Source organism: Macaca nemestrina, chromosome 3 (genome assembly GCF_043159975.1).
Source record: "Macaca nemestrina isolate mMacNem1 chromosome 3, mMacNem.hap1, whole genome shotgun sequence".
In the NCBI taxonomy this organism is placed as follows: domain Eukaryota; kingdom Metazoa; phylum Chordata; class Mammalia; order Primates; family Cercopithecidae; genus Macaca; species Macaca nemestrina.
In genome coordinates this window covers 146244613-146266296 of record NC_092127.1, presented here as the reverse complement: position 1 = coordinate 146266296, position 21684 = coordinate 146244613, and the positions used below count along the sequence as shown (strand labels likewise).

Below are 21684 nucleotides of genomic sequence, written 5' to 3'. Positions count from 1 at the left end.
TACAACCACTCCTGTTTTTTGACTCTGATTGTCTAGTAGATCCTCAGTTTTCTTAGCTTGTATTTCCTTGGCTGGCTCTGTCTTCTCTACCAAAACTTAGCTGTTGCAGTATGTCTTGGATACTCACATGTCTTGAGTGAAAGAAATCCATATTAGTAATACTGTTGATTAAACCAAACATCATTCCCCCCTCACCAGCAGCCGCAGCCACCTCTCTCCACGGGCACAACCCCACCACCACCCAGATGCTCTGCCTTGTGCTGCCTCTCCCAAAACTAGACATCGTTAAAGACAGCTGCAATTAAGTTTTAAGTCAGCGATGTCCAATCTTTTGGCTTCCTTGGGCCACATTGGAAAAAGTATTGTCTTGAGCCACAGTAAAATACACTAACGATAGCTGATGAGCTAAGAAAAAAAATTGGAAAAATAAAATCTCATAATGTTTTACAAAAGTTTACAAATTTGAGTTGGGCCACATTCAAAGCCATTCTGGGCCTCATGAGGGCTGTGGGTTGGACAGGCTTGTTTTAAGTGCAAAGAAACAGTACTATTAAGAAGGTATCTTGTTTTTAAAAAATCCAGGGTCCTTGCATATATTTCAGAAACGTGTCATTTTAGACAAATAAGGGACAGTTGCTGCCATACTGGAAAGTCAGCCCATCAGCCTTCCACTTCATGAGTTTTATGGAACTCCTGTTAGGATCTTTTGAATGATATGAAAACTTGGGTTCTTAGGGAGAAGACAGTCAGGTTGGAGCAGAGCTACAGGAAACAAAGTCTGATAAAAGACTCTACAAAAATCTAAATTGTGAGGTTCATGGTTTAAGAGCTAATGGTGTGTATTACCCTGGAAGTAGATGTTAACTTTCTTCTCTCTGCTTTTCTCCTAGCACCTTGCTTTTTGTTTAGTCTGCCAGAATGAACACCCTGAGGACAGGGCTCTATCTAACTTACCTTTTTCTTAACTAGCACTGTGCCTGGTACACTCTGGTAGGTTCTTAGCTGCTGGGGGTTGTCACTTAACAATGCAACTTTAGCACTCTGGGCCTAGTTCCTTGTCTATAAAAAGGGATAAATTTTTTTGCAAGTTAGAGGCTGTGTTAAGGACATGCCAAATTAGATGCTGGTAATGATTGTCAGAAATTATATTGGTAGCTTCTAAGTAAGAACTTCAGTAAATAACAACTTTTAAAATCTTTTTACCTTTAAATCTGGCTTAATAACATGACAGATTAAAGCATAAATACATGTGCTACTTTTTATTAAGCTAAAGCAGTGGTTCTCAAGTGTGGTTCCTGGACTGCAGCATCAACGTCACCTGGAAATTTGTTGAAGCGCGTGTTCTCAGACACTTCCCCAGACCTACTGCATCAGAACCTCTAGGAGTATGGCCTCGCAGTCTATGATCATGGCTCACTACAGCGTCAACCTCCCAGGCTCAAGCAATCCTCCCACTTCAGCCTCCCAAGTTGTGGGGACTATAGGCATGTGCCACCCTAGCCGGCTAATTTTTTTGTATTTTGTAGAGATAGGGTATCATTTTGTTGCCTAGGCTGGCCCTGAACTCCTCTCAGCCTCCCAAAGGGTTGGAATTATGAGCCATTGTACTTGGCTAATTTATTTTTTTGATGTGAAGATTATATTCATAAATATTATTTTGTCATGTTATACTTAAAAATCTGAATTGGATAAAATGTGGCTATGGTTACATTATATTTTGGCATAAACATCTAATTTGATAATTAGGGTGATACCAATCTGAAGTATTTTTCAATATTTATTCAATATTAAATTTAAGTATTTTTGAAATATTTTTGAAGAAAACATATTCACAGTCACTTGTAGTATTTGGGAATCACCCAAAAGCACAGTAAGTTAAAGTCACTTTTAACTGTCTTTCAGATATAACTTTCTTTTTTTTTTTTTTTTTTTGATAGAGATGGGCTCATCTTGAAATCCTAGTTGCAAGTGATCCTCCTGCCTTTGGCTCCCAAAGTGCTGGAATTACAGACGTGATCCACCACTCCGGGCCAATGATCTGCTTTTTTTTATATATATATATACTTACCTGTATATTGAACATACATAGATCCATCTAGTATTCATTTTTAAACTGCAGGGAATCACATTGGATGATTATACAATAATTTATTCAGCCTTTACCCCCGCCACCATGGCACTTTGTCACCTACCAACAATGCTGTGTGAACATCCTGCAAATAATCTTTATATGCTTTGGCTTCCGTTCTGTAGATGTAGAATCCCAAAAGTAATACTGCCAGATCAAAGGCAATGTGCAGTTCTATTTTTTATACGAGGTTACTTTCCACAAGGATTCTAGCAGTTTATGTTCTCACAACCATACATGAGAATGGCTGTTTTCCCCCACGTTAGTCAGCTCTGGATTTTACATGTGTGAGGCTTTTTCTTTTTTGGTAGTTATTTGTTTTTTATTTTAAAAATTAATTTTGCCAACCCAGTAGAGAACAGTTGAGCATCTTCTCATGTATTTATTGGCCATTTGCATTTCTGCTGCTTATTGACCATCTATTTATTGGCCATTTGCCATCTGCTGTGAGATGTCTTAAATTTTTTGCTCATTTTTCTAGTGATAAAACACTGAAGCACATTTTAAAAGACTTTTGATGATTTTTATTGTCAAATTATCGTACAGAGTAATTAATACTAGTTTTTACATAATATCTTGGATCTGATCTATTTTCATGAATCCTGCCTTGCCTAGTTGTGGGAATCCTAGACGTGCCAGTTAATAATTCTAGTCTTTTGCGGTTTAAACAGTCTTAACCATTTAAAATGGTTTGGACCCATTCAAAATTCAGGTCTCCATGAGAGCTAAAGTTTTTATTGGTTTGTGTAAAACCTGATAGGTTTGTTTCCCTCCTCCCCCTACTTCTCTGAGGTGGCTTTTGGCTGAATGAGGAAGGGAAGCTTACATAATCTCCTTGCAGAACATAAGAGGAAGACATTAGAATTCACATAGGTCCTTGTACTGTCCGTTTGTTCCTCTGATATCCCAGATGGCACTCCTTGTCCACGAGGCTGCTACCTGCCCTGCTGTAATATTGGACCCACGTCTGCAGCTGGTGAATAAATGGACTGGTTGCCCACCTTGTTGCCTAGGCCTGAACTAGGTTCACTGGCTGTACTACTTGCACATTTGGGATTTTTGACATGTGCCATTGGTTATAATTACATTTATCTTTATGAGAAGATTGCCCCACAGGAAGGGATTTGATTTTTTTCTTAGAAAACTTTTGAGTTTCAAAGTTTGGAAGGAGAAAATAATGCCTTTTTTTTTTTTTTAATTCCACAGAATGGCAACATACTTGTTTAACATTGAATTCTGTGCAAGAAAGAAAAAATTTAATATATTCATTGCCAACAAGTGGTGGAAAAACCCTTGTGGCTGAGATTTTAATGCTACAAGAACTGCTTTGCTGTCGGAAAGATGTTTTAATGATTCTTCCATATGTGGCAATTGTCCAAGAAAAGGTGTGTGTGTGTGTGCACGCGCGTGTGTGTTTTAAAACATGTTATTTGCTAATACTTTGACATTAAGATCTGAAAACTAGCCTAAATGTAGTAACTTTGTATTGTTGGGAAGTACCTCTTTTTAAAAAATTTTATTTATTTATTTATTTTTTGAGATGGAGTCTTGCTGTGTCACCCAGGCTGGAGTGCAGTGGCACAATCTTGGCTCATTGCAACCTCTGCCTCCCAGGTTCAAGCAATTCTCCTGCCTCAGCCTCCCGAGTAGCTGGGATTACAGGCCTGTGCCACCATGCCCAGCTAATTTTTGTATTTTTAGTACAGATGGGGTTTCACCATGTTGGCCAGGCTGGTCTCAAACTCCTCATCTCCAGTGATCCGCCCACCTCAGCCTCCCAAAGTGCTAGGATTACAGGCATGAGCCACTGCGCCCGGTGAGAAGTATCTCTTGATGGAGAATTAATATTTTTAGGATATATAAAAGTAGTATACACTACTTAAAATCTCTTCAAATACTAATTACCTGTTGCTGAAAGTTTTACATTTTCTGAACTATTGGATTAAACATCATCTTAAATGTTCTGTTACTATTTACCCTGCTTTTTCTTTTTTGAGATGGAGTCTCCCTCTGTTGCCCAGGCTGGAGTACAGTGGCACAATCTCTGCTCACTGTAACCTCTGCCTCTTGGGTTCAAGTGATTCTCCTGCCTCAGCCTCCCAAGTAGCTGGGATTGCAGACGTGCGCCACCGCACCGGGCTACTTTTTGTATTTTTAGTAGAGATGGGGTTTCATCATGTTGGATGGGCTGGTCTCGAACTTCTGACCTGAATTGATCCTCCCACTCTGGCCTCCCAAAGTGCTGGCATTACAGGTGTGAGCCACTGTGCCTGGCCTTTCCTTGCTTTTTCAAGCAGAAACTATTATTAAAATGAGTTATTCTGATCCTTTTTTTTTTTTTTTTTTGACAGAGTCTTGCTCTGTCGCCCAGGCTGGAGTACAATGGCGTAATCTCAGCTCACTGCAACCTCTGCCTCCCAGGCTCAAGCAATTCTCATGCCCCACCCCCCACCCAGTAGCCAGAATCGCAGGCACACGCCACCACACCCGGCTAATTTTTGTATTTTTAGTAGAGATGGTGTCTCACCATGTTAGCCAGGCTGATCTAAAACGCCTGACCTCAAGTGATCCACCTGCCTCAGCCTCCTAAAATGCTGAGATTACAGGCATGAGCCACCATGCCCCTGATGCTTTTTGACATCAAAGGAGACAGTTGAAATTTATTTTCATGTGTATTTTAGAAGTTGCATTTGTTTTACAAAGATCAAGACATTACATCATTTCTTATGTATGTGTTACCTGTGACCTTGTTCCTGTTGATGGGTATTAAACACTACTTGATGGGTATTAAACACTACAAGCTTTTTTGAACCCCATGAACATCTAATGGAGTTTTTATATGTGTTTTTTGGTTTTATTTATTTATTTATTTATTTATTTATTTATTTATTTATTTATTTTTGAGTCAGGGTCTTGCTCTGTCGCCCAGGCTGGAGTGCAGTGGCATGACCAAGGCTTACTGCAGCCTCAATTCCTTGGGCTCAAGGAATCCTCCCACCTCAGCTTCCCGAGTAGCTGAGACTACAGGCCTGCGCCACAACGGCCAGCTAATTTTTTATTTTTTATAGAGATGAGGTCTCACTGTGTTGCCCAGGCTGGTCTCACCCTCCTGGGCTCAACTGATCTTCCTGCCTCAGCCTCCCAAGGCACTGGGATTACAGGCATTGGCCACAATGCCTGGCCTGTTTTTCTTTATTGTAACTAATATTCTAGATTTCAGGTTTGTCAAGTTTTGGTGTAGAACTCGGTTTCTTTGTTGAAGAATATGCTGGAAGCAAAGGAAGATTTCCTCCAACTAAAAGAAGGGAAAAGAAATCACTATATATTGCCACTATTGAAAAAGGACATAGCTTGGTGAACTCGTTGATTGAAACTGGAAGAATTGACAGTCTGGGTCTGGTTGTTGTAGACGAGGTTGGTTAATACTTTTGTAATTTGTCAACATTTTTTTTATACTAAATATTTATTATTCTGGTTATTGTGTGGATCTGCTTAGTACCTTAGAACCTCTATAAAAATAAATTTATTTTAACATATAGACAATATAGGTGAAGACATTCTATGCTTGATAATCTTAAATTTGGTTTTGTGTCAAGTGTTTCTTAAAGTGTGAACACGTATATGTGTAGTATAAAATTTTATAGGCCAGGCGTGGTGGCTCACACCTGTAATCCTAGCACTTTGGGAGGCCGAGGCAGGTGAATCACTTGAGGTCAGGAGTTCAAGACCAGCCTGGCCAACAGATGAAACCCTGTCTCTACTAAAAATACAAAAATTAGCTGGGCGTGGTGGTGGGCGCCTGTAATCCCAGCCACTCGGGAGGCTGAGGCAGCAGAATCACTTTAACCCAGGAGGTGGATATTGCAGTGAGCCAAGATCGCACCATTGCACTCCAGCCTGGGGGTCAAGAGCCAAACTCCATTTCAAAAAAAAAAATTTTTTAATAGTACTTATGAATCCCAGATTTATAAGGATTTTGTACAAAAAGCTCATTATCCTAAATACCAGTGAAATAATATACATGTATTATAGTTGTTATATTCAAAATACTTGAGAGTTATAAGCAACTCTTTACAAACAAATTTTATATGAATATATGCATGTTTTATATGAGCATTATATGAAGATTTACTTCTCTGCCTTTTTTTAAAAAATCTCGAAGTTGCACATGATTGGTGAAGGAAGCCGTGGAGCTACACTGGAAATGACCCTAGCAAAAATCCTCTACACTAGCAGTAAGTGTTTTTTAAATGAGGTCATGAATTGATTTATAATCAAGAGACTTATAAAACACTTAATTGTATCACTGGCTGCATTATGTAACCTAAAGCAAGATACTTAAGTTTTTTGCCTTTGTTTTAAAATTTCTAATGAATAGAATTTTGAAGGTAAATGAAATTGGTATTTGAAGAAGTCCTCTATTATTATCTGCCACTTAACAGCTATGTGTGCCCAGGCACATCTCTCAACCCCTGTGTTTCTAAAACAAGGATAATAATGGTACCAGCCTGATGGAATTGTTGTAAGGATTGTGTGAGTTAACACATGTATTGCATTCAGCAGTGCTTAGCACACTGCATTCAGTAAGGGTTTGCTGCTGCTACTGTGGCTATCTTCATCACCACCATAGTAATATATATAATATAAATATAATAATAATATTATAAAGCACTACACTTAAATAGGTCACTTTAAGGAGCTATTTTACAGCATCAAGTAGTCTTTAAAGTATATGAAAAATTTATTCTAAATGTCATAACCTACTATTGATATGCTATTGCAATATTTACCATATATATGGAAAATTTAACTATAAAGGTCAAATCTTAAAAAGTATTTAAAAAATTTCAACAGCAATAATATTTAAGCAGGTTATAGCATTTTGTAATTGTTCATTCAAAAAAATATTGATCACCTACTGTGTGCTAGGCACTATTTTAAGTGCTAGGGATACAGCAATGAATAAAACAGTCCCTGCTTTCATCAAGCCTGTATTTTAGGGCATTCCTATTTGACTATTCTATGAACAACTAAGCCTAACTAAGGCTTAGTCTGAGCCCAACTCATTGCCTTCAAAGCCATTCTTCAGCCTGAATTCTCAACCACCACTCTCCAGCCAGCCAAGCCAGGATCCTACATATTCTATCAGCAACCAAATCCTATCTGGTTTACCTCATAAATATATTTTTACTTCTCTCTCTCTCCTATCCCTCATTACCACTAAGTCTTTAGTTCAGTACCTCATCCTTTCTACCTGAATTGCCACAGAAATCACCAAGTTCTTCTGTCTACCCACTGCCCTTCATCCACCAAATCCATCTTTCTTTAGCGCAAGTAGAATGATCTTTCCCAAAATATAAATCCTATTAGTTTATTTTACTGTTTACCATTCTTTAATAGCTTCCCTTTGCTTTCTGCATAAATCCCTAATTTCTTAGTACAGCCTTTCTTGATTTGGCCCCATGCCCACCTCTTCAGCTTCATAGTCTATCCTTATGGAATGAGAAGGATATTCCCAATTATTTCTCTTTCAGCCAGTTTCTTGAATGACTATTTCAAGACATAGGAGCAATGAAGAAACATTTGCAAAGAAGGCCTATTTGGGTGTTCATTCAATAGCTAAGTCTATAGAAAATATCCATTTTATATTGCCCAGGATGTCATATGGCTTCATAAGCTTCACTCCACCTTTATTTAAAGCAATAGCATCACCAAAAACTGTAGTCCCAGCTACTCGGGAGGCTGGGGCAGGAGAATCGCTTGAACCCAGGAGGTGGAGGTTGCAGTGAGCCGAGATCCTGCCACTGCACTCCAGCCTGGGCAACAGAGCAAGACTCTGTCTCAATAAATAAATAAATAAATAAAATTAAAAGTTAGCTTGATAGCAAGATCTCATAAAGGACTTTTCATGGGCCAAGAGTTGGAGACTCATTTAGCCCTCTATCCTACTAACTGTACGTCTGTCTATAGCCATACCTGTGGAACATATCATGCTTTTCGTAAAGGGGATCCAGATAGACAGTTAAAAGCAAATTTATACTCATTATTATTGTTTAGAAGCCTTAATATCCTACTTCTTGCGAAGTTTAAAACTCGATAAACTTCTAAGTAGTAACTTTCAGGATACCTGAAAAATTTCATTCTTCAAATGCCAGATTAATACTCTGGTAATATATTTGTAGTTTTCTTTTTTTAAGAGGTCAGGTCTCACTGTTGCCCAAGCTGCAGTGCAGTGACACGATCATGGCTCACTGCAGCCTTGACCTCCTGGGCTCAAGCAATCCTCCTACCTCAGTCTCGTAAGTAGCTGGGACTACAGATGTGCACTACCATGCCGAGGTAATTTTTAAGTTTTTTGTTGAGATGAGGTCTTACTGTGTTGCCCAGGCTAGTGTTGAAGTCCTGGCCTCAAGCGATCTTCCCAGCTCAGCCTCCCAAAGTTGGCACCCAGCTATTTGTATTTTTCTTACTTACTTCTCCCACCCCTTTCCTAAATCACTCAGGAAGAATTCAGAGCACAAAAGATTTGCTAAAATTACTTTATGATATATTACATAATATATTTTCCTTAACACTTTGGCTTTTGTTTGTTTGTGTTTTAGGAACAACTCAAATTATTGGTATGAGTGCAACATTAAACAATGTTGAAGACCTACAAAAGTTTCTTCAAGCAGAATATTATACCAGTCAATTTAGACCAGTATGTACCTAAGGTTTGCACTGTATTGATTTGTTTTGTATTCATCTAACTTAGAAATGAAAGTAGTAAACATAGGATTTAAATAATTCTATAGAGTACCAAAGGGGCATATTTTACTTACCATGACGATATACCAATAAGAGGTTGTGTATAGAGAATTTAAGAGTTTGTGTCTAGGTCAGGGATCTTGGGTTGGGTCACTAATGTATCTATAGCCTGGCCCACAGGCCCTCAGTGAACATTCATTGAATGAGTTTTCCCAGACCCCCATTTTATTTTTTCACTCCTTATTCTTTAAACTACATTTTTTTATTTGGCAAAATTTTAGTGAGACATGTTTTGAGTTATTGGCACATTAAAAAATTTATCTTAAAATTTAAATATTTTAAAATATTTATATGTTAGTAGTTATAATACTTTTTTTAAAAGTAAAGGCTTCACATGGATTTACGTGTAAACTCCTCAATAGCAGCATTCTCAAAATGCTCGAAGAAAGTAAACAAATGTAATTTGTAGTTATTTGAAAATAGCTTGTAATGTGTATATATTTGTGTGCAGTACTAATGTGTATGTTTTGTATCTAAATAGGTTTTCAGTGTCTAAGTCGGTTTTCAGAAAATAATTTTTTTTAATTGCCAAATTTTAATTTGAAATTTGATGTTTTAGCCGGGTGCAGTGGCTCAGACCTGCAATGCCAACACTTAAAGAGGCAGGGGCAGGAGGATTGCTTGAGTCCAGGAGTTTTAAGACCAATCTGGGCAACATGGCAAGACTCCCATCTCTACAAAAAATTAAAAAATTAGGGCAGTTGGGTGCAGTGGCTCACACCTGTAATCCCAGTACTTTGGGAGGCCAAGGCAGGCGGATCATGAGGTCAAGAGATTGAGACCATCCTGGCCAACATGGTGAAACCCCGTCTCTACTAAAAAGTACAAAAATTAGCTGGGCATGGTGGCGCATGCCTGTAGTCCCAGCTACTTGGGAGAGTGAGGCAGGAGAATCGCTTGAACCTAGTGGGGTGGAGGTTGCAGTGAGCCAAGATTGCGCCACTGCACTCCAGCCTTGCGACAGAGAAAAAAAAAAATTAGGGAATAGTAGTGCTCACATATAGTCCTAGCTACTTGAGATGCTGAGGTGGGAGGATCACTTGAGCCCAGAAGGTCGAGGATACAGTAAGTTGTGTTTGTGCCACAACACCCCAGCCTGGACTACAGAGTGAAAAAGTTTTATCTCCAAAAAACAAAAAGAAAAAAAAGGTGTTTTTACATTTGTACCAGATATGAACATTTTCGAGAGAGATTTTTTGAACTTAATTGCCACATTAGACATTGTTATTGTTATTAATAAAATGCAATGAGCTGTGTTTACAAACTGTTTTTGTCTACAAATACTGAAAATGATGTGGTGGTATTTAGAATTAAAACTGATTTTAGAATTAAAACTGATGAGTAATAAGTAATCCTTGCACTTTGAAAGGCTGTGGTGTGAGGATTGCTCAAGCCCAGGAGTTCAAGACCCGCCTGAGTAACATAGAGGCACCCTATCTCTATAAAAATTAGCCTGGTGTGGTAGTGCATGCCTGTCATCCGAGCTACTCGGGAGGCTGTGGGAGGATAGCGTGAGCCCTGGAGGTTGAGGCTGCAGTGGGCTGTGATCATGCTACTGTACTCCAGCCTGGGTGATAGAGTGAGACTGTCTCAAAAGAAAAAAAGAAAAAAGACGAAGTTTTAGATCTTGAGACATAAGACAGGTAACACCTTAGTAAAAGATAAGAACACCAAGACTGACACTTTTCGTGACAAATACAGAAGTGTGTGGTTTCTTTTTGGATATGATGTTTACTTAATTCAAACATATTTCTTCAAGGATATTGATCCTATTTTGATTTAAAGGGAAAAAGAGACCAAAAAAGAAGAAGAACAAGAAATGCTAAAGCAAGAACTTTTAAGTTGAAGCATGTTTTATATATCTTAGAAAAGCTAAAATCTTTTATAGCTGTCCTTTTTTAACCTATTTTATAACATTTAAAACTCTGGAAAGAGGAATTTATATGTGGTATTAATTGCAAATGTCCTTTTAATTCAAGGTTGAATTAAAAGAATATCTGAAAATAAATGATACAATATATGAAATTGACAGCAAAGCTGAGAATGGCATGACTTTTTCACGCCTCCTTAATTATAAGGTAACGTTGATAACCTTTAAATTCCAGGTTACCAGACTTTGTGTCTGGGGCACCACAGAAGTTTCCAGTGGGTTCCGTAGAATAGTTTAGATTCTTGCAAGACACAGCTGATGCTTGACATTTGTTGGACACCATGCAGACTACCAGTTCAAGATAGCTCATTTCCAATTTTAACATTAGATCACACCATATTCTTTTCTATGACATCATATCTTTGTGAAGTTGGGATTTTTGCGGTTGCTGTAAGTACTGTGTGACAATCAATCTGGAACAGAAAAGAGTAGCTGTGTCCAGTCTTATTCCAGAGTTTGAAAGACAGTACCAAGTTGTGCACACATCCCATTAGTGAGCTGTTGTGGTTATTTAAAAATGAAATAAAAATATTTTTTCATTCAACTGATATGTATTATTTATTCTAACAGCTACTAAGTTGTGATGAACTACATATTTATTAAGTTGTTTGGACCTCACTATTTAATTAACAAAACTGTTAAGTATTTCTTTTGGCATTGGGGCTGTGAACCAAGAAAATTTGGAAACCTCTTCTGTAAATGCTTATTCATTTAACAACAACAGAAGAATAATTTATGGACCATGTGGTTCAGATATTGGTGTATTAAAATGTTAATGTCTACTATGTAAATTTTAGTGTTTTATGACTTATATGAAGGATATTACAAAGGGGAAGAAGAGATTATATAGTAGTTTTAGAATTCTCTGAAGGTATGTTATTCTAAAGCTATGTCTTCATTAGTTTTTAGTAAAGTTGAAGAAACAGATTTTAAATAACTTCACATTTTTTCTTCATGTTCTTTGTGTTCCTGGTGTCACTACAAAAATTGTTATAATTCAATAGTATGATTGAATCTGTGTTTTTGAAAACAGGCTATTATTAGGACCAATTTGTGTTTCTCTCTGTGGGACTTTTTGTTCTGCTGTGATGGAGATGGGCATGTAGTGAGGCTATTAATAACTAACTATTTTCACTTCTTTAATTTTCTTTAATTCACTTCTTTAATTCTAGTTTTTTTAGACTAACTAGACCTAAGAAAATCATAATAACCTAAAAAAAAAGTGAGATTGAACATTTTGATTCTTAATATAGATTTCATCTTTTAAATGATCAGATTATTAAATTAGAAGTTTAGAATTATAGATGGTTTATTTACCTTCAAATCACACTGGTAAAAAATTGACAGGGTTTCATGTTTACTAACCACCTTGTTCCTACATCCTGTTGTTTTGCAGTATTCTGATACCCTAAAAAAGATGGATCCTGATCACTTGGTAGCATTGGTTACAGAAGTTATTCCCAATTATTCCTGCTTAGTTTTTTGTCCTAGTAAGAAGAACTGTGAAAATGTAGCAGAAATGATATGCAAATTTTTAAGCAAGTATGTTAATTTTTTTTAATATCCTGTTTTATTTTTATTATGAATTACAGACTGTGTATTATGTTGATTGGGCAAACACTAATTATGCCTCGCAAAACATCATATTGAGTTGTTACAGTATACTAAAGGCCTTGACCTTGAAGAAAGAAATTTTAACTGTGAAAATCACATGTGAAATAGCCAGAGAAATGGGTTCTAAGGTAGCTGGGTGCCGTGGCTCATGCCTGTAATCCCAGCACTTTGGGAGGTTGAGGCGGGCGGATCACTTGAGGTCAGGAGTTCAAGACCAGCCTGGCCAACATAATGAAACCCCGTCTCTACTAAAAATACAAAAAATTAGTTGGGTGCGGTGCCTTGCACGTGTAATCCCAGCTATTGGGGAGGCCGAGGCATGAAAATCTCTTGAACCTGGCAGGCGGTGAGCTGAGATCGCACCACTACACTCCAGCCTGTGTGACAGAGCAAGACTCCATCAAAAAAAAAAAAAAAGAAAGAAAAAGAAAACTCTAAGGTAACATGTAAGAGAATGTTAAGTAATATAATGGCTTAGGTCAGAGGTTCAAAACCTTGGCTGCATAGTGAATCATCATGGAGGCTTTTAAAAATTCCAAAGCCCAGGCTACATCTTAGATAAATCAGAATTTCTGGGAGTGATACCCAGATATCATTTTGTAAAGCTCCCCAGGCAAGTCCAACATATAGCCAAAGACAGGAACCACTGGTTTAGTCAGTCAAAGGACTAATCGCTGTTTACCACTGTGGAGATGAATTGTATCTTCCATTGCCTTTTTTTTTTCTTTTCCTTTTTTTTTTTTTCCTGAGACAGAGTTTCACTCTGTCACCTATGCTAGAATGCAGTGACACAAACACAGCTCACTGCAGCCTCCATTTCCTGGGCTCAAGTGATCCTCCCACCTCAGCCTCCCAAGTAGCTGGGACTACAGGCACACACCACTACTCCCAACTAATTTTTTGTAATTTTGGTAGAGATAGCATTTCACCATGTTGCCCAGGCTGGTTTTGAACTCCTGAGCTCAAGCAATCCGCCCCCCATAGTCTCCCAAAGTGCTGGAATTACTGGCGTGAGCCACTGTACCTGGCCTGCCTTTGTTTTCTTAGTAAACTTCACACTTAAGTTGTATGGACATTTGGATATAATTTCCTGAGTAAGAAATGTGTTGGCTTGTAATTTTGTAGTGTCTTAATATTGGCTCTGTCATATTCATAGAGATAAGTATGAAGTTACTTTAAGTACTAACAGTTCAGTTTTTTATGCACCTGTTTGTCTCATGTGTGGTTTTATCATCTTCTGAAATTTCTTTCATCTCCTTAGCTAATGCTGTATCACTATTCATAGTCTATTAACCTGAATGCTAATCTTGTCAACCTCTACCTCCTCTTTCAATCCTACTGTCATGGATTGGTCTAAGATAGACTTAAATTTATTGAATAGCAAAAGATAAAATTGTTTGGGATAACAGGAAGGAGTCATTCATTTTGGTAACAGTCTGCTTTTACAACGATTTTGATTATAAAAGCTTAAGGACATTAAATTATTGAAAAAAGTATTCTCAGTAAATCATTCATTTTCTTAGAATAATTCAAGGTAGTAAGATGGAGACACTGGCTAAGTGATGGAAACATTGCAGGATATGAATGAAGTTTCTAAAGTGCTAGTGTTTAGACAGTGTTTTACCATAGAAGTATGATTTAATAATATATATGTTTCCATCTTCAGAGAAGAAAATTTATGTCTTAAAAAAACTATTCCCTATAAAGACATATATTATAAAGAAAAAACAGCTATAACATCCAGAGCAAAGGTCTAAACCTGGTGTCCATGGATTCAAAGGAAGTACAGGAATGAATTTCGGGAAATCCACAAACCCTCTGAAATTATATGTAAAGTGTTATATTTATGTAAATTGTTGTATTTTTCCTTTTTTTTTTTTTTTTGGACAGGGCTTTGGCTTTGCTCTGTCACCCAGGCTGGTAAGTTCATAGCTCATTGCAACCTCGAACTCCTGGGTTCAAGCAATCATCCCACCTCATCCTCCCCTGTAACCTGGGACTACAGGTGCACGCACCACCGTGCCTGGCTAATTTTTGTTGTTTTTTGTTGGGAGGTGGTCTCACTTCGTTACCCACACTGATCTCGAACTCCTGGGCTCAAGCAATCCTTCTGCCTCCACCTTCCAAAGTGCTGGGATTACAGGCGTGAGCCATCGCACCCCACTTTTCCTTAGTTTTGATAAGATTTTCACAAGGTTCTGTAATCCACAGAAAGATTGAGAGACTGCCTAGTAGTTAATGAAGTCAGAATCAAAATTCTAAGAACATTTAATGTACTTAATGAAAATAGTACATTAAAGAATGTTTACATTAACATCTACTAAAATGAAAATGGTAGGAATTTTGTCACTAAAAGATCAAGGGTTCATATTTCTAACAGATCTTTTTCATAGGGAATATCTGAAGCACAAGGAGAAAGAAAAATGTGAGGTAATTAAGAACTTGAAGAATATTGGCAATGGCAACCTGTGTCCTGTTTTAAAGCGCACTATCCCATTTGGAGTTGCCTATCACCATAGTGGCTTAACAAGTGATGAAAGGAAACTCTTGGAGGAGGCCTACTCCACAGGAGTGCTCTGTCTTTTTACCTGCACATCTACCCTAGCAGCAGGTGTCAACCTACCAGCTCGAAGGTAAGAGATAAGTAAATGTTGACCAGGCTCAGAACTTTTCCATCTCTAGCTTGCAAGGAGTTTTGTTGTTTTATGCTTTCTCCATAGTGGCTGAGAATTTACCAAATGTTCTTTTAGCATATGCTGAGTTGATTGGTTGGTTTATTTTCTTTAATATTTTAATGAATATTTAATGAAATATGTGATGAAAAATAATGTTAGTAGATTTCTTGATTTAGAATTCCATCCTTTTATGCTCTTTATATCTGGTTTTGATGTTAGGGTTTATTAATCTGGTTGTGTAGAAATAGTTGGCAAATGTTTCACCTTTTTTATAATCTGAAAGAGTTTATTTAACGTAGAGATTTCCTTGAAATCTTGGAGAGCTGATCCATAAGGCAATTTGAGTCTAATATATATATTTTAAAGCAGACCCTTGATTACGTTTTCAGTTACTACCAAAGGTATGGGCCTGTGTAATTGACTTATACCCTTTATAGTTTATGATCCTGGGGTATTTTGCTAATAAATGATCAACTTTTATAAACTTTCCATGAGTGTTTAAAAAATATGTATTTTCAGTTGAATATGCAGTTTTATACATCTCATTGAGATCACAGTTGTTCATTGTGTTTTCAGCTTCTCTATTTTCCTACTATATTTGATTCCTTGGTCTATCAATTTCAGAGAAGTGTGTTAGTTTCCTACTTAAATTATGTAGTTGTCAGTTTCTCCTTTTTGCATTTCTAGAAGTCATTACTTTTTATATTTCAAAACTATTTAGATATACAAAGGTTTACTTCAAATATTGCTGAATTATACCTTTTATCAATACAATAAGTACTCATTTTGCTCATTTAATAATTTTGCTTTGAATACCAGGACTTATTTTTTTTTTGCCAAGTATGTACCTTTTTCCACTCTTTTATTTTCAATTTCTGTCTCTGATTAAGTTTTCCATTTTTCAGACAATCGAATAAAAAAATGAAAGTTACATATCCTATTTCTGTTATTCCAGTGGTTACTCTTAAAATTTTAAGTTGTAATCAAACATTTGTTATTACTTTAGAATTAATCAATAACTATCCTCTCCTGAACATAACAAGAGGCTTAGCATGTCCTTAATGTGTTCTACTCTGCCCCATGAATGTTGCAATTACCTGGAATTTTAGTGCCAGGTTTTAAAATTTTCTTCCATCTTATATAGTGATTCTTTAAACTTGCCTGTAAATCATACTTGTTTTTTGCTTACCACTGCCTCTTATATCCCACATCTTTCTTCTCTGATTTTTTTTTTTTTTAATTTTGCCTTCCTTGAGTAATCCTTTTTAGAATGCTGCTTTGGGGTAAAACATTTTGACTCTCTGCATAGTTGAAGATATCTGTATTTTGGCCTCACACTTTAACACACACTTCACTAGCAAAAGAATTCTAGATTCAATTTTTTTCCTTTAGGGACTTTGTAAATATTGTTCCATATTTTCTAGAGGCCAATGTTGCTCATTTTTGTCTCTGCATGGATTTGCTGTTTTGCTTTTCCAGAAGCTTTTAGACTTTTCTCTTTAACCTTCCAATTTCCTCATGGTGTATAATAATAGTTGTAGTTACTACATTCCCCTCCCCTTCATGTAGTAACAACTTTACATGCATTGACTTCAGGAAGCTTCACAACAACTCTGAGAGGAAGGTCATATTTTATTACATACCTATTATAGAAGGGGAAACTGAGGCACTGAATAGTTAAATAACTTTCCCAACTTTATATGCAACAAATGAGTTTTAAAGCCAAGGTTTGAACCCAGGAAGTTTGATTTTACAATCCCAACATTACTACTTTTCATTCATAGGGCTTTACAATCCCAACATTACTACTTTTCATTCATAGGGCTTAGCACTTGGGTGGATACTTTTAATCTAAGCTTTTTGCCTTTCCTCTTTGAGTAATTTTTTTCGATTATTTCTTTTTCTTCCCATTATCTCTGTTCCTTGCTTTTATAATTTCACTTAGACAGGATTGAGGCCTCTTAGATTCAGCTTTCATATCTTTTCTTACACATTTTTCATAGTGTGTGAGAATGTAAGCACATGTTTGTGCCATGTGATTTTTTTCAACTTTACCTTCCATATTAAAAAATCAGTTTTTGTAATCCCAGCACTTTGGGAGGCAAAGGTGGGAGGATCACTTGAGCCCAGGAGTTTGAGACCAGCCTGAACAACATAGCAAGAACCTCATCTCTATTAAAAAATTAAAAAAATTAGCCGGGTATGGTAGCATACACTTGTGATCCCAGCTGCTCGAGAGGCTGAGGTGGGAAGATTGCTTGAACCCAGGAGATTGAGGCTGCAGTTAGCTGTGATTGTACCACTGCACTCCACCCTGGGCGACAGAGAGACCTTGTCTCAAAAAAAGAAAATCAGTATTTAACTGTATCCATGAACTATTCTCATTCATTATTCAATTCTTCAATATAATTTTCTTTTTTCTTTTCTTTCTTTTTTTTTTTTTTTTTTGAGACAAAGTCTCGCTCTGTTGCTTGGTGCCCAGGCTGGAGTGCAGTGGTGCGGTCTCGGCTTACTGTAACTTCCACCTCCTGGGTTCAAGCGATTCTCCTGCCTCAGCCTCCCAAGCAGCTGGGATTACTGGTGCCCACCACCACACCTGGCTAATTTGTGTGTTTTTAGTGGAGACAGGGTTTCACCATGTTGACCAGGCTGGTCTCGCACTCCTGACCTCAGGTGATCCACCCACCTCAGCCTCCCAAAGTGCTAGATTTACAGGTGTGAGCCACCACACCCGGCCCTTCAAATTTTTTATGAATTTTTAAATTAATTTTTTTATTTCTAAGAACTCTCTTTTGTTCTTTCCTTGTAATAGTCTACTTGGTTTGTTTTTTTTTTTTTTTGGATTTTTTGAGACAAAGTCTCACTCTGTCACCAGGCTGGAGTGCAGTGGCATGATCTCAGCTCACTGCAACCTCCGCCTCCTGGCTTCAAGCGATTCTTCTGCCTCAACCTCCCAAGTAGCTGGGATTACAGGTGTGCGCCACCTCTCCCAGCTAATTTTTGTATTTTTAGTAGAAACGGGATTTCACCATGTTGGCCAGGATGATCTCGATCTCTTGACCTCGTGATCCACCCGTCTCAGCCTCCCAAAGTGCTGGGATTACAGGTGTGAGCTACCGTGCCCAGCCAAGTCTACTCTTATATTGTGGATATAATACTCTTTGGAATTTTCTGTGAATGCTAATTAGGATTTTTTTTTTTTTTTTTTTTTGAGATGGAGTCTCGCTCTGTCGCCCAGGCTGGAGTGCAGTGGCCGAATCTCAGCTCACTGCAAGTTCCGCCTCCCGAGTTCACGCCATTTTCCTGCCTCAGCCTCCCCAGTAGCTGGGACTACAGGCGCCCGCCACCTTGCCCAGCTAGTTTTTTGTATTTTTTAGTAGAGACGGGGTTTCACCGTGTTAGCCAGGATGGTCTCGATCTCCTGACCTCGTGATCCGCCCGACTCGGCCTCCCAAAGTGCTGGGAAGGATTTTTAAAAGTTCTCTTCTGTTCCCTATAGTATCTGGTTTTTGTGGTCATTTATTCTGTATATTCATGTTATATTTCTTTTATGTTATTAGTTTTCTTCAAGTATTTGGTAATCTTTTCTGCATATTGAGATTTATAAATAAAGAGGAAGTTGATTAGTATAGGTAAACAATAGATTTTTTTTCTTCCCTTTGGATAGGAAAGCTGACTAGCTGACTATAGACTTCTGTATATATGAACATAGTTGAAATCACGCTTTTTTTTTTTAAGAGATGGGGTTCCACTCTGTTGCCCAGGCTAGAGTGCAGTGATGTAATCACGACTCACTACAGCTTCAACCTCCTTGGCTCAAGTGATCCCCCCACCTCAGCCTCCCAAGTAGCTGGGACTACAGGGGCACACCACCATGCCCAACCAGTTTTTTGTTTTGTTTTGGTTTTGGTAGAAACTGCATCTCACTGTATTGCCCAAGCTGGTCTCAAACTCCTGGACTCAAGCGAACCTCCCACCTCAGCCCTCCAAAGTGCTGGGATTACAGGCATAAGCCACTGAGCCTGGCTGAAATCACCATTTTTGTAGGTCAAAACCAGCTGAAATCTGCAATTTTATATGGTTCAAAATAACAAGAATTCATAAATAGTTATGTATAGGTTAATGGTGTATGGTCACTTTTTTTATTTATGAAGTATAAAGTCAAAACACTTTGAAGACTACTGCTACAGATTGATCGTAGGCATTGCAACTAGGCAGACTTGAGTTCAAATGATAGCTCTGGTAATTACTGATTTTTTAGTTTAGGTTAAGTCACTTAACTGAGTTTCATTTAACTCCTTTATAAAAATGTAATTAAAAAGTATATTATTACTATGAGTTTTGTAAGAATTATAGATAATATATGTAAAAACCTAAGAAATCATAGATTCTTCATAAACACTAATTACCTATTATTTTGTGTTAGTATGTCATTAAATTTAATATCACAAATATATAATGAAATTAAGAATTTTTCAAATTGGTGCTGTTTATTGTAGTGTTACTTTTAATTAATTTTATTAATTCCACAGAGTTATTTTAAGAGCTCCCTATGTTGCTAAGGAATTTTTAAAGAGGAATCAATATAAACAGATGATTGGCAGAGCTGGTCGTGCTGGAATAGATACTATTGGGGAGAGTATCCTCATACTGCAAGAAAAAGACAAACAACAGGTAATACTCAGTTTGGTTGGTTGGTTGTTTTTGTCTTTTTCTTGGTCTTTGGTCTAGCCCTTTTATGAAATAATCTTTTAAAAATTAATTATTAATTTTCTTTAAATGATGTTTTCTTTCCTATATGGTTAAGAATTAGAAAGAGTGGTTTGAAAATGTATATATTTCAGACAATGAAAAAATATTTTTCCTATTTGTTTCTCATCCTTTTTTATGAGGACAGATGTTAAATTCTTTTGTCTTTATTTTTTTGGTCTTCTTCTGGCTCCACAAGATTTATGTAAAGTATAAAATATTTATATTAAATGCCATTTATTTTTAATAATAACACAAAGCATGGTGTTGCTTTGACCTTTATAGGTATTGGAGTTAATAACTAGACCATTGGAAAACTGTTACAGCCATCTTGTTCAGGAATTCACCAAGGGAATCCAAACATTATTTCTCTCTTTGATTGGTTTGAAGGTATTTTTTTAAATTTTTTTGTCTTATTACTGTTATCTGAGATAATCGAAGTGAAAAAGTTATGCAGTAACTTTATATGTACAGCTGCGTAGATTTTACACTAATTTTTTATTTAATCTTTTTTTTTAAATTTTGTTTGTTTTCTCATCCACTTCAGTGATTAAGGTAAATAATTTTGAAAAGATCATGGAATGGTCAGGTGTGGTGACTCACACCTGTAATCCCACCACTTTGGGAGGCTGAAACAGGAGGATTCTTTGCGCCCAGGAGTTTGAGACCAACCTGGGCAACACAGCAAGACCCCATCTCAAAAAAAAAAGATTACTGAATCCTAGTGCTTGGCATGTGGTTGGCACTTAATAAATACTTGAATTAATGAAATTGGCTTTTTTTTCTTAGCAATGGGGTCTTGCCATGTTGGTTAGATTGGTCTTGAACTCTTGACCTCAAGCAGCCCTCCCACCTTAGCTTCCCAAAGTGCTAGGATTATAGGCATGAGCCACTGCGCCTGGCCTGTTTTTGTTTGTTTGTTTGTTCTTTAACCTGGGATATGGTGATGAAATTAACTTTGGACTGAGCGTGGGTGAACTTACAAGTTGGGGCATCAGTGGAGATCTGGCTTTGAGAAGCCAAAAGCAGAGGCTGGCCCAGTGGGTTTCAATTACTATGTCAAAAACTTTCTCAGGGAGGGATAGAAAGATGACATGATGGTAAATAGAGGGATCAAGTAAAGGTTCCTCTGCCCTCCTGCACTCTTCCAGTGTTAACTCTAATCATTTAGGTAGGAAATAGTACAAAAACTAAGTACATTAATAATCCAAAAACCAAGTATCACTTCTTAAATATCTTAAAAGTATAATTTTAGCTTAATTGAATACTATATTAAGAATGATTTTTATTAAAGTGAGAAGAAGAAATAGAAAATGTCTGTGCCACATAATATTTTTCTTACCCCTTATATTGGTTTAACATGAAATTATGACTTAAATTTTCCAGCTGAAATAGCATCAGAATTGTAAGAGAGAGAAAGATACTTATTGATTGACTATATTTTAGTATAACATGCTGATTTCATTGAAATTGGCTAATAAAAATTATTCTAATTCAGAGCCAACTCTACATCTGAATACTAAATGGAGGGTTAAGTATTCCTTATGATTGCCATTGTAAGTTGTAAATAGCGAATAACAGCGGGAGAGAAAAAGGCAGTGAAAGAACAAGAAATGGAGATAGGAATATGAGAGACAAAATTAGGTAGAGATCAACTATTTTTAGGTAACATTTTAGGCAAAGTATTGTCTGACCCTGTTTTAGTGGAAATTGTTGTATTTTCCATGCTTTTTTTTTTTTTTAATGCAACTTTTAGAGCTAAAGGATGTTTTCACAGGTGG

General features: G+C 37.1%; 1 protein-coding gene across 14 annotated transcripts in view; it reads left to right on the top strand.

Annotated features, from left to right (window-relative positions):
• LOC105496870 (helicase, POLQ like) overlaps positions 1-21684 on the top strand; it is a 48772-nt gene that overhangs the window by 3159 nt on the left and 23929 nt on the right. For 10 of the 14 annotated variants that reach the window (XR_011621297.1, XR_011621298.1, XR_011621300.1 and 7 more), the window contains 9 exons: positions 3335-3513; positions 5342-5542; positions 6291-6363; positions 8731-8828; positions 10915-11013; positions 12262-12407; positions 14873-15112; positions 19687-19828; positions 20189-20293. Coding sequence is in view for 10 of the 14 variants with exons in the window: in XM_011767511.3 (XP_011765813.2) it covers positions 3335-3513; positions 5342-5542; positions 6291-6363; positions 8731-8828; positions 10915-11013; positions 12262-12407; positions 14873-15112; positions 19687-19828; positions 20189-20293 (1283 nt within the window). In the remaining 4 variants the exon portion in view is untranslated. Of the gene's footprint in view, positions 1-1267; positions 1485-3334; positions 3514-5341; positions 5543-6290; positions 6364-8730; positions 8842-10914; positions 11014-12261; positions 12408-14872; positions 15113-19686; positions 19829-20188; positions 20294-21684 lie in introns of those variants that run through there. The other 4 variants (XM_071093600.1, XM_011767516.3, XM_011767514.3 and 1 more) reach the window with 4 other exon arrangements.